This window comes from Rhipicephalus sanguineus, chromosome 1 (assembly GCF_013339695.2).
Source record: "Rhipicephalus sanguineus isolate Rsan-2018 chromosome 1, BIME_Rsan_1.4, whole genome shotgun sequence".
Taxonomy (NCBI): domain Eukaryota; kingdom Metazoa; phylum Arthropoda; class Arachnida; order Ixodida; family Ixodidae; genus Rhipicephalus; species Rhipicephalus sanguineus.
In genome coordinates this window covers 158,077,135-158,090,176 of record NC_051176.1, presented here as the reverse complement: position 1 = coordinate 158,090,176, position 13,042 = coordinate 158,077,135, and the positions used below count along the sequence as shown (strand labels likewise).

At 45.1% G+C, this 13,042-nt stretch overlaps 1 protein-coding gene across 1 annotated transcript in view; it reads right to left on the bottom strand.

Annotated features, from left to right (window-relative positions):
- Positions 1 to 13,042, bottom strand: part of LOC119400896 (E3 ubiquitin-protein ligase UBR4) — a gene marked incomplete at its 5' end in the record, with an annotated part of 438,348 nt that overhangs the window by 381,481 nt on the left and 43,825 nt on the right. The window contains 1 exon segment of the mRNA XM_037667804.1: positions 12,218 to 12,479. Coding sequence (XP_037523732.1) covers positions 12,218 to 12,479 — 262 coding nt within the window.

Here is a 13,042-nt window from a genome sequence, read left to right as displayed (position 1 = left end):
CACCTACTCCAAGCGAAGCTACATTCTGCCACAACCACTGTGGACAAAACTGCGGTAGACATGATCATAGATAGCAAACATCACATTTTCGAAGGCACGTGCGCTGCCAGCACGCACGGGTTGAAAACGAAACTACCATTTGTTGCAACCACTGCCGCTATAGTCACGATCATCGATAGTGACTACGCAGCTGTGAAGGTACGTGGCTAACACTACAGAAGATTAAAGGCAATAAAGTCGTAAAAAAGGCGCGAAGTGCTTCGGCTTGCCTGTTGTTCACTTACAGCTGGTAATGCGGACTTCGGCACTAAATTTTCAGTTAGCCTCTAGCGAAGCTTTGACAAGGGCGCTCTGCAAGCTCCAAGGGTAGCGTGAATACCATATTTTTTAGCATATAACCTGCCCTTGCATGTGCACTGTACCCCGCACAACAATTCACAGGGAAAAAAATCTCCGTGTACTGACGTGAAGCCACCTTCCTTGCATTATTGTTAAGCCGTGCCGTGAAGCAAACTTGTGCACCGCAATTCCCGTATAACTCGCGCCCCAACTTTAGATCCGAATTTTCTGTATATTTTGAGCGGGTTATACGCAAGCAAATAGGGTAACTCTGTGTTCGGCCAACTACGTCCGTGTTAGCCAGAGTGCGATGCAAAAATGATGCATACGCTTGCCCGGGACCAGAGAATAAGTCAATTTATCAGATTTTCCTAACTTTTGAGGTATATATATGAAATTTCACTTCAACAAAATTCCATGACAACGAACTTTTTCACACGTCCCGTGAATTTCGTTGTAGCGGGACTTGACTGTATTATTATGGGGTGAATATTTCGGCTGATGCTGGCACTTTGGAGGAGTGGGCGCTGAACATAAAATTATCAGAATTCTGAAGTTTCGGTAATGCTAATACTGGGTGCTTGTGCGAAACTGGGTGCTTCCACAGTACTTTAAGGTACTTCTGTTCAAGGAATACTCGCCTACATACTTTTTCGAATATAGTAAGCTTATGTGAGAATAATGACAAATACATTACAAACCTGCCTCATGTGAAGCTCAACTTAAAAGCAGATGCACAGTGAACTTCCAGCAGAGCTAAACAATTTCCATAAACAGTTCAGCTTACTGAAAAATTGAGCTAGAGTGCTATGATCAAGAAAATCTATATTGTAACAGGCTAGCCCCTAATAAAAAGCAGACAATAATACATCACTTGCAATGATTATATAGTTCTGCTGCTATTTTTACATATGGTATTGCTCCCACGCATATGTAAAGGGCTATACAGGCAGATCTCAATACAACTAACCTCCATTTAACAAAATATGTAATGTAACAAATTATTTTAATTTATGAACCTCAGTTCCATTGAAAACAAGGTTTTTTTCCCACGATTCAGCAAACCAACTTTGTGCCAAAGTTTCAATTTATTCAATTTAGAGGTGTCGACATGTTTCTTCGACTTCATTATCAGCATTAAATGAAAGTATGGGGCCTCAAAACTATACAAAAAAGTACTGCCTAGCCTCTGAGAGCCCCCTACAAACAGTTTTGGTTTCATTTTGGGAGGTGACGTTATGACACAGGCAGTGGTGCCATGGAAGCATAGGTCGTCAATATAAGAGAATGCACACTCATATTCACTCACCGTGCTTTATTTTCAGGCTTCATACTCACATTCATACTCACGCCCACTCAGTCTCATCAGTACTCACTCTCATCAGTACTCATTTACGTTCATACTCATGTCTACTCACTCTCATATGTGCCATCTCAAGTTCATACTCATGTTTACTCACACGAAGGCACGAAGAAATCTGGTCTGAAGTGTGTGAAAGATGCGTCGGTACTCACGTTCATACACACACCTACCGTATTTATTCGAATATAGGTCGACCTTTTTTTCCCAAAAATGTTGCCCATAATCAGCTATCAACCTATATTCGTGACCAAAGAATCTCGACCTATATTCGCGATCAAAGCGACCAAAAGCACCGCACCTATGGCATTCAACTGCCGCGCCTGCTGTTCTTCAAGCAGTTCCTGCTACATACGCACATTATATACCATAAAATCTGGTATAAAAGCCGTACCCGTTCGCCTTTTCCGACTAAGTAACTAAGAAAAAAAAGTTATTTGTGCAATAGCTGCACACCGCCTTTTCAAAGCCCCCACGAAATGCAGCCGCTCCGCCATGTTTGCGCTGGAACCCGTGATTTCCCTAGGTAGGCCGTGAAGTCCCTAGCCCCCTAGCCGTGCTGCCTGCCGACACGCAGCGCGGCCTAAGGCCTCACTCTGTTTGTTGTTTGATCTGACGTGACGGTTCTCATTTGCATATGCGCGGTTGCGACGGTGTCACGTTGGTAGAGCTACACAGCTGACTCCAAGCGTCAAGTGATACTTTTTGCCGAGAATTCCAGCAATTGTGCCGCTCAGCGTGAGTTCGACGTAAAAGTTGATTAGGGGTTGGCGGAAGCAGCGGGACCGACTGTTCGCGTGCAATGAATAGCGTCGTGCTTTTCGCGGCCCAGCAACTGGCAGGCATGACGCTCTTGAAAAAGAACTGAGGCTCCGGGCGTCAAGGAGGCCCTGCAGAAGGCCAACAGACCTGGTCGTCATACCGCTAGGTATGACGTCCCGGCTACATTAAGGACCGGGTGGCGAAGAGTTACAAGAGGATGCTGCAATGACACCGACGGGACGCCGCGAGAAGGGCTTCCCTCAATGAAGTTGCGACGTGGGTGAAGGACGCGCGGAAAGACTTGCCAGCGGAAATTATCGTGACTGGCTTTAAAAAGTGCTGCATTTGCAACGCAATCGATGGCAGCGAAGTCGACGTCATTTGGGATGCCGAGGATGCCTGCGAAGAATCCGACAGCCTTCCTTGCACATCTGACGAACATGACACTCCCGGCAGCGACTAGGGCGCTAAGTTAATTGTAAATAAAGGTGTGCTATGTTTCAATTTTCCTGTTTCTAAAAAAAACATGGGTCGACCTATTTTCGAATATTTTTTTTTATTGCTCGTAGAGCGCTATAAGTAGGGGTCGACCTATATTCGTGCCCGACCTATTTTCGAATACTAAATACGGTACTCACACTCATGGGTACTCACTAGCGTTCATACGCACTATACTCACACTGACACCATTGAAATGAGTGAGTGACTGAGTAAGCTGAGCTATGCATGGAGGAACAGAACGCAACATTTTGACATTCACTTTGAAGTGCTCATTTGTCTGCTATGGTTTGCTGTGCCGCAAATGGTCTTCTGAGTTTCTGGCTGCAGAGGCTGGCCGACCAACGATTAAGGCTTCGGCGCAATGTCAAAATGGATAAGCATTGGAAATGGAAGCAAGAAACACTGTCAAGATAACGTAATGGATCGCATCTCTGTCTTATCAATTTTCTTGCATAAAGGTTAACTGCGCTAGTCGGCATGAAACGTGGCTGATGCCACGCTATGCCTTTCGGTTGCAAAAGCAGACTAACCAACAATAGACTTCGGTGTGATCTCCATATGGATAACCATTGTAAGTGCACAGAGACAAGATGGCAATGCAGTGCGACTGCTACGCATGCTACACATTTTTAATAGGCGACAACCCAAACAACCACCATCAGCTTCAACCCTCTTGAGTGCGACAAATTGCGAGCACGTTACCTGCAGACACCAATGCAGCATTGCCGTCACTGCACTGGCCGAACAACAAAATATGCACTCCACCTGTGCACAGTCAGTCATGATGTGGACACAAGGAAACCTCAATGCACATATACAGTAAAAGCTCGTTAATTCGGATTTTATGAGACCGAAAAAAATGGCCGAATTAACCAAATGCCGAATTATTGAAAGTATCAAGAAAACAATAAACAAATGTCTGTTACATCAATACACTTTCATTCACTTGATGAATACGTAAATGCTGTACTTTTTTTCTTAAGAGCAGCGTAAAAGCCGCAATTTTCGTCATCCTGTGACTTCGTTCTCAATACGACCACGGCGAGAGAGTCCCATGCTTAATTAGCCCGAAACATGCACTGACCCCTCCCTTATTTCGTACCGCCACCACACCCACCACCACTCGCACGTGACGATAGTTCTTTCGCAGGTAAAATGATTGGCAACTGATAGTTCGTCCATCGCGATGTAGCAATTGAGTTTTATGCCAGCATGCCTACTGCAGCTGAAAGCTCTTCATCTTCAACAGCTTCCGCCATGTTTTAGTTTTGTGACATAGCGTGCACATTGCATCAAGTTAAAACAACGTTGCTGAATGCCAGATCAGCAAGTGGACAAAACCGCAGTCACTAACTGATGAAGATAGCGAGGACAGTGCCACCTTGTTTCGGTTGTTTGCGAATGACGTTTTCGCTCTTGTGCGTCACACATTTGTGGCGCTTTGTGCTCGGCGCACTCTACGGATCGTCCGAATTAACCGGATTGCTGCCAAATGTTACTGAATTAACGAGTTTCATTCCATTAAACAATGCATATGCTGGCCGGGACCAGGCAACACGTCTGAATTATCTGATTTTCCGAATTAACGGGGGTCGAATTAAGGAACTTTTACTGTATATTACTATTGCAAATGTGCGCATATGCAGAGTACAGCAAGCATCTCAGCACAAGGCGAGTGTAGCAGGCAACGCACTGCATAAAAGTTACTCAGGAACAAGCAGCACCACACAGCAGGAGATACCGCTTTTCAAAGAAGCTGGACACGTTTTCACTCAGTAGCAGATCACTGTACAAATTTGCACACGTGCACTGGGAAAAGTTGGACAATTTGTTCGCGGTGTTACCATGTTCCCTGTCGTGGTTTCAATATGCTCCTTGGTATTGCCACCAGGCACCGTATTTACTCCTATAATTATTGCACTCCTGAATTTCATAATCACAATTTGATTTTTTTTTCTTTCCTGCATAATTATCACACCCCGAACTTGCCGCACAACAGAAACATTTCAGATTCCCACAAACGAAAGCATGGCCTCCGAGATCTGTATCAAAAATGGTACCTAGGACATATCTTTAGAATTTTGGCGCACGCAGTTTGCAAAAATAAGGACTTCAAGATCTGTGTCACTTGCCTACAGCAGTTGCTTTCTGGTTGAATTAACGTGGCCCACCGTAGCGTGGGTGCATCATTGTTGTCAGAGGTGCTTCCACGCTTCCCACGGTCTTATGCTGATCATGTTGCTGGTGTTGCCTTTATGTTTTGTTTGTGGATCATCATGCAAGTGTGCAGCGTATGTTTAACCCTTTAATGCCTGAATTATGAAAGCGCCGAAGAAAAAAATTTGTTTTTCATTTTTCAGCTTTAAATAGCAACCTTAACTTAAATCAGCAGTTGTATTATCCAAAATGCAACTTTAATGCATACTTTTTGGTATGTCGCGAATTCGTGACAACCGGCACTTAAGCCAATAGTAGCTCAATATGTTCAATGCAACACAAGTATGGCATCGCCATATCAATGAAGAGGATCTCTTCAGGGCTACGTAACTTGGCGTCGTCATTGTTGTTAAATGCGAGTTTGACTTTATTGGCTCCTACATATCACGTGACATCGTGTAGGCCACCGTGTGTGCCCTAGACTCCACAGCCCAGTATAGCCAACCTCTTGGAAGAGAACAGAATGACATGAAGGTGACAATACCGAGAAATAGATCTAGCTCACCACGAGACAGAGCCAGTCCTTTGTTCGGATTTTTCTGCATCGCAAACAGATTGCTCTGTTGAACGATGTGTTCCATGAAGGTGTCATAAAAAATTCCTTGAAATATTCAATAGGAGCTCGGACAGTGAGCGGTTTTCCAGTGTGGCATTTCCCGCTGTTCTTGACAGTCTTTTTTTTTTCCACCGCACTGCATGTTTTAGAGAGGCACTGGCTTGGCTGCTCTACCACATCTTCGTCTTCATCCTCACTGCTCGATGAAGACACTCATGCTTATGCATGAGGATCGGGATCGACATCGTCGACTTCGCTGTCATTGAGACAGCTGTCGTCACTTTTATCTTCAGGTGGCAAGCGCGTGCGAAGCCTTTTTTTCCCATAAAATGAGCGCAAGTCCATCACGAACTTGTCATACCGGCAGTCATCACTGATTGACTCATATGCCGGATGTCGTGAATTCGCGACATACCACAGAAGCGAGGATCACGCAGAAAATAACGCACTTCAAGACAACGTGGCACGTCATGTGCAACCTCTTGTATGTGTGCACATCGAAAAAATTTTATAGGAGATGGAACTTACGTCCCTCGGGCAGAAAACAACGAAGAAGTGTGAGCAGTTGCACGTGCTTCGCGCTCTCCGGCATCTGATGCACAACACTGGGTTCCAGCTTGCAATACCTTACATGCAATGGCACTATATGTCTGGTGCTGAAAGCTACGTTCGCCGCAAATACGCGACAGCCACCGGTGAAGGCATCAACGCGTTTCGTGTGTTACTTAATCGGCGTCTTTCGGTATGTCGCGAATTCACGACAACCGGCAGTAAAGGGTTAAAGGGGCACTACAGGCAAATACCAATTTATGTCAGAGTGAAAAGTCAATGTGTGAGAACGTATCAAACATCAATATTATCAACAGCAGTGCTCTACTAATCGAGAAATTAAGGTAAATGTAGGACAAGATGTGCGCCATGAGTGGGGCATTTTGGAAATGATCCCGATGACGTCAAAAGTCCAGAGTACAATTAACAACTAGTAATCAAACTAGCTGCGATAAGAAAAGAACCTTTCGTGCATCACAAGACGTAATAAAATGATGCTTGTTCATTTCAGTTTGATTCATGAAAAAAAGAACCTCTTGGAGTTACCATGGGGAACATGGAAAACTGACACGAGTGGCTGAAAAGTTAAGTTTTCGCCAAGCTGCGCATCTCAATGGTAGTGTCGGTATCACGTACTGCTGTGTGTGCTTGGCTCTCGCTATTTTCGCACTGTTGATACTCTACTGCTGCTGCTGGCCAAGCTAAGCTTCGTTACAGTGAACTATACAGTTTCGGAGTGGCCCGTGGCTACGTCTTGGCAAGTTTGATGGCCACTGTTGCGCAAGGAACCATAGCGTCGGCGGCCAGGCAGTAAAGGCCCGTTCAGGCGGGTGATTTGAAGTGCACTAATGCCATGTGGACCACTAAAATGTGATTTTCTTTCAAAATAAGGATCTCCTTGGCACGAAACAAGCACTATGACGTTTCTGGAATGCTATTTCAACAATCAACGTCGACTTAATATTTGCATTTAGTGTCCCTTTAATACTGTTGGTATGGTTTCATCCATCACCAAGATCTTGGCTGAGTATGCTGTTGTGAGTAGTTTAAGAGGAAGTGAAGAAAGGGCCAGCTTTTTCTATGATCGCTTTCGGAGGTACCACTGCGAGGCATTTGGCTGTCTATGGGCCACGGCGATAGCGTAGTGTGCCACCTACGGTAATACAGCAGGCTGGGAACATTATCGCTCATGATCCCGTCACATCTGGCGATAATCTCATGAAAATATTGTCAAAAGCGATGACTTGCTAGGTGTGGGAGTCAAGCCCTCATCAGTCATAGCAGCACTACATAAAGAAGTCATGGCACTGCAGGTGCTCAAAAACCGCTTTGTACTGATCGGGCGCGACTAAAATGCACCAGGCAACACTATACAGTAGAACCCCGCTGATATGTTTTTGAAGGGACCGTAGGAAATAAACGTAAGAGACGGGAAACGTAAGAGCCGAAAAACAGGAAAAACGGCAAAATATTTAGTGGTACAGAATTTTATTTCAATTCTTACGAGCAGCACGAAAATTGGCGCGCTCAGCCGCGATCTAGTCGATGGATAGAAACGCGGAGCTTAGGACGGCCTCATCCACAGAAATGTAATCAACGTATGTGATTTTTTTTAACACCAACAGCTGTAGGCATGAAAGAACTAAGCACACGCAATCACGACCGGCGCGGCGAGTCCGACCGCGAACCGCACGCACGACCGTGCGGGCTCCAACCAACTCGAACTCCTCCCGCTCTCCGACAAATAACGATGATGATAGTCTACGCCGACGCAAACGTTGGCCGACGCGATGGCAGAAGTGAATGCCAATCTCGAAGGCCTTGCTTTCGCAAGCAATTACGTCATACACGCCATGTTTGTGCAATACAAATCTCAAAGGCTATGCTTTTGTCAATAGTAAATGCCAATCTCGAAGGCCTTGCTTTCGCGGGCAGTTACGTCATAGACGCCATCTTTGCAATTTGAATCTCGAAGGCCATGCTTTTGTTTGCATCAATTGAAAGATTCTGTTGCTTGCGCCTCTCATGCGGCTAATATTACGGTCAAACGAGGCCAAGCTGCGTGAAAATGCACCATGGCGGCTCTCTTTGGTAGTCACTCGGTCGGCTCCGAGCGCACTTCGCGACGTATCATACAGGAACGGTCCGACAGTTACGACGTAACAGCGGGGTTCCCAATACATTGTATCCTATGGGAGCTATGCCGGGACCGGCGGGAAACGACGTAACAGCCGGGAAAACGCAGCAGTGAGGAACGTAACAGCGGGGTTCTACTGTACACGGCTTTTTTTCAACTTTCTGTGGGACTGTGACAATGGCCCCAGTAATGACACTACCGGCCCCGACAACGAATCTTGCACCGATGGCAGTGAGGACTCTGACTCTGAATAAAACTGGGTTCAGTTACAGAACGAGAGAAAACTAAAAGGGCAGTGTGCAATTTATGCAGCACCTACATAATTTAAACATTTTTTCTTTTCACTGAAAATTTACCCCCCCCGTAAAGCAGCCCTAAATTTGCGTCAATTCAGTTGAAAAAAAAATTGCAATCATTATGCACGTAAATACAGTACTATCACATAGTCATGCAAGAGAGTTGAATTTTTTTGTGCACTTTGAGTTCACTCTCTGCTCTCATGGAGAGTACCCGCCACATTGCTCCGCTCTTTTCTTAGATGCAGGACATAAGATGCAGGACTCTTCTAGAAATCTTTCGGGTTATTTTTACTGTTGAAACACAGGAACCCTGACACAAAAGAATTCCTGTACAACAAAGTTTTCCACAACATGTATGACTTCGCTATATCAAGGTTTGACTGTGACAAGATTATTACATGCACTAATCCGAACCTTTATCAACCCTCTTAAAAAAATCCAGGAAAAATGAAACACATACACTATTGTGCCTGGTTGTACTTGACCAATAAGGCTTCACTAGAACTTTTCATATCAAACACACAACTGCAATAAATGAACTCAGTGCTTGCAGTTTGTTTGGTCACACGAGCTAGATATCAATAACATTAGCAGTGCCACGGCATGAACACGAGGCCTACAATATTCCTCATACAAATAGTCTTTTTTTTAATATACAATATGCACATTAGTCTCGTCAAGTAATAAAAATGCCAGATTTTAATTACCATATCTTAGACATTAAACGTGTGGTGCCCATCGATGTTCAGTGCATGTGTATGTGCCCTGACAAACATGTGAAGCATTGGGCAACACCCCAGTTGCAATGGTAAGTCCATTTCACTTAAAGACTCAAATTAAAGAATTGCAGAGAAGAGAACGACAATGCATCTACAGTAAAAGCTCATTAATTCGGATTTCACAAAAACAGAAAAATGTCTGAATTAACCGAATGTCGAATTGTTGAGAATATCAAGAAAACAATAAACAAATGTCAATTACATCAATACCCTTTTATTTTCTGCATGAATACCCAAATTCTGTTCTTGTTTTGCATGAGAGCGGTGTAAAAGCCGCAATTTTTGTCATCACGCGACTTCGTTCACAGTGCGACCCTGGCGCAAGACCCTTATGTCTTAATTAGCTCAAAATGTGCTCCGCATCTCTTCCTCATTACGTACCACCACCAACCCGCAGAAGTGGCAATACACTCAAACCTCGTTATAATGAACACGGATATAACGAATTATCGGTTATAACGAAGTAAATGAATAATAGTCTTGTCATAGCTACAGTGTTACAAATAAACGTTTATAACGAATTTTCGGATATAACGAAGTTATTTTTGTGGCAGATGCAACTTTGTTATAATGAGATTCGAGTGTATTTCCGCGGTAATATGGCAGGCAACTGATAGTTAGTCCATCGCAACGTAGCAAGCACGTTTTATGCCAGCATACGGACTGCAGCTGAAAGCTCATCTTCAACAGCTTTCACCTTGTTTGCATTTTTTGACATAGCAGACGCATTGCGCGCTACTACAGTAGAACCCCGCTGTTACGTTCCTCACTGCTGCGTTTTCCCGGCTGTTACGTCGTTTTCCGCCGGTCCCGGCATAGCTCCCATAGGATACAATGTATTGGGAACCCCGCTGTTACGTCGTAACTGTCAGACCGTTCCCGTATGATACGTCGCGAAGTGCGCTCGGAGCCGACCGAGTGACTGCTGAAGAGAGTGGCCATGGTGCATTTTCACGCAGCTTGGCCTGGTTTGACCGTAATATTAGCCGCATGAGAGGCGCAAGCAACAAGATCTTTCAATTGATGCAAACAAAAGCATGGCCTTCGAGATTTGCATTACAAAGATGGCGTCTATGACGTAATTGCTTGCGAAAGCAAGGCCTTCGAGATTCGCATTTACTATTGACAAAAGCATAGCCTTTGACATTTGTATTGCACAAACATGGTGTCTATGACGTAATTGCTTGCGAAAGCAAGGCCTCCGAGATTGGCATTTACTTCTGCCATCGCGTTGGCGTAGACTCATCATCATCGTTATTTGTCAGAGGACGGGAGGAGTTCGAGTTGGTTGGAGCTCGCATGGTCGTGCGCGCGGTTTGCGGTCGGACTCGCCGCGCTGGTCGTGATTGCGTGTGCTTAGTTCTTTCATGCCTACAGCTGTTGGTGTTAAAAAAATCACATACGTTGATTACATTTCTGTGGATCAGGCCGTCCCCAGCTCCGCGTTTCTATCCATCGACTAGATCGCGGCTGAACGCGCCAATTTTCGTGCTGCTCGTAAGCACTGAAATAAAATTCTGTACCACTAAATATTTTGTCATTTTTCCTGTTTTTCGTCTCTTACGTTTCCCGTCTCTTACGTTTATTTCCTACGGTCCCTTCAAAAACGTATCAGCGGGGTTCTACTGTACTACGTACTACAATATGTAGCTACTGAGTGCCACTTCCACTGTCGACAAGAACCGTGGCTCCTACTGACACTATCACAGGCGGCGTCCACGCAGTTCTGAAGGCACATGCGCAGCCTACGCAAACAAGAGTCAAAACAAAACTACCGAGTACCACAGCCGCTATTGAAGAAACCCGACTCGCTAATGCACAATCATGGATGACGACTACACAGTTCTGAAGCCATGCGGTGAAGACGAAACTACTGCTTGTCGCAGCCGTTGCGGACGATACCGTAACTGTTATCGACGCGATCATAGATTGCGCCTATGCAGTTCACGTGCACTGAGTAAAAATGAAAAGGAAACAGGTTTGCTGCAGCCGCTGAAGCCTTGGTCACCAACTATGCGATTGTGGATGGCGCCCACAGAGGTCCTGACGGCCCACAGCCAACGCAGTGTCACATGTGGTGGTAAACGCAAATAGAAATGAAGCATTCTGGCATTCTTCTCGTTACCGCACGATTCATGCTGATGACAATGGCAATGTGAACTGCGCCACTTTGTTTCGGTTGTCCGTGAATGCCATTTTCGCTCTTTTGCGTCATACATTTTCGCCACGTCACGCTCTGCACGCTCCAAGGAGAGTCCAAATAACCAGGATTGCGGCCAAATATGACTGAATTTACAAAAAGTTTGATGCCATTAAACAATGCATATGCTTGCCGGGACCAGATCACATATCCAAATTATCAGATTTTCCAAATTAACAAGGGGCAAATTAACTAAATTTTACTGTACTTGGCTTTGCTGCTTTTGCAGTCAAATGCACTGACTTAGCCCTCCAACACGTAGGTAGCACATGCCTATCAATCAGTTTGACAGCTTGACAGCATGATAGTGGTGGTGCCTTGACTGTCTATGATCGCAATGAAAGAGAAAAGGCTTATTTCTGCAACTTCAGCCTTTTCTAGTGTTGCAAGATGTCCATCCCTGCTAAATTTTTGGGAAGAATCCTTGAAATCAGATAATGCAAAAACATTTGAGCACACCATCTATGAGGGGCAAACGTATGAGGGGCAACAAACTTGAAATCACAAACATACTTTACCTTGCGGTAAGAGACTGAGACAAGGTCGAAGAGCAGGGCAGGTAGGTTCAGCTGCATGAGCACCCGGACACATTTCCATGCAGAGAAAGGTGTATTGATGTTGCCCAGGAAGGTGAGGATGCGCTCATCTGCACGACTGGCTTCTCGATCACTCTCTTCAGGTGCTGCACCGGCTTCCAGTCTGAGATCGCCAAACACGCTGGTCAGAAGCGACAGCACTTGGTTGGCAAGTGCCACGGGCAAGACTCCGAAGCCCTGCTGGCTGCAGCCCAAGAAATAATAAGCAAGATTGAGTGAGCCTTTTTTCTCAAATTTTCTCAGCAGGAGCTGCAAGTTCAGGTGATGAACTGAGACGAGACTGGTATCACAGTCCAAACCATTTAGTATCAAGGTAAAACACACATCACTCATAACATACAAATATACAAAAAGTACAAGTACTTGTTACAGCAGACTCGGTTCATAACCAAACCAGCATGAAAGAGATGATAAACAATAGTTAACATTTGCTTCGAGCGTTTTTAGCTCTTTCGACTCGAAGAACATGTCTGCGATGTCCACATACGATTATTTCAGGAGAATCACGGATACGGGAGAACCACCCATACTTTCTGTGAGCGGTTTCTGCATAGCCAAGACGACTCACTTGAATGTTATCTGGGGCAATGTTTCTAGAACCAGGTCGGTTTCGCAGCTCCCCGTAGACGCTTGCTCTCCGAAGTGGATGCGATGGCCGACGCAAGAACTAAGAACTAGCGGCGCTGCAGTTCCATCTTTATCATGCATCACGCGTCGTCTGCTACAGCACCCATGTGACCTATCGAC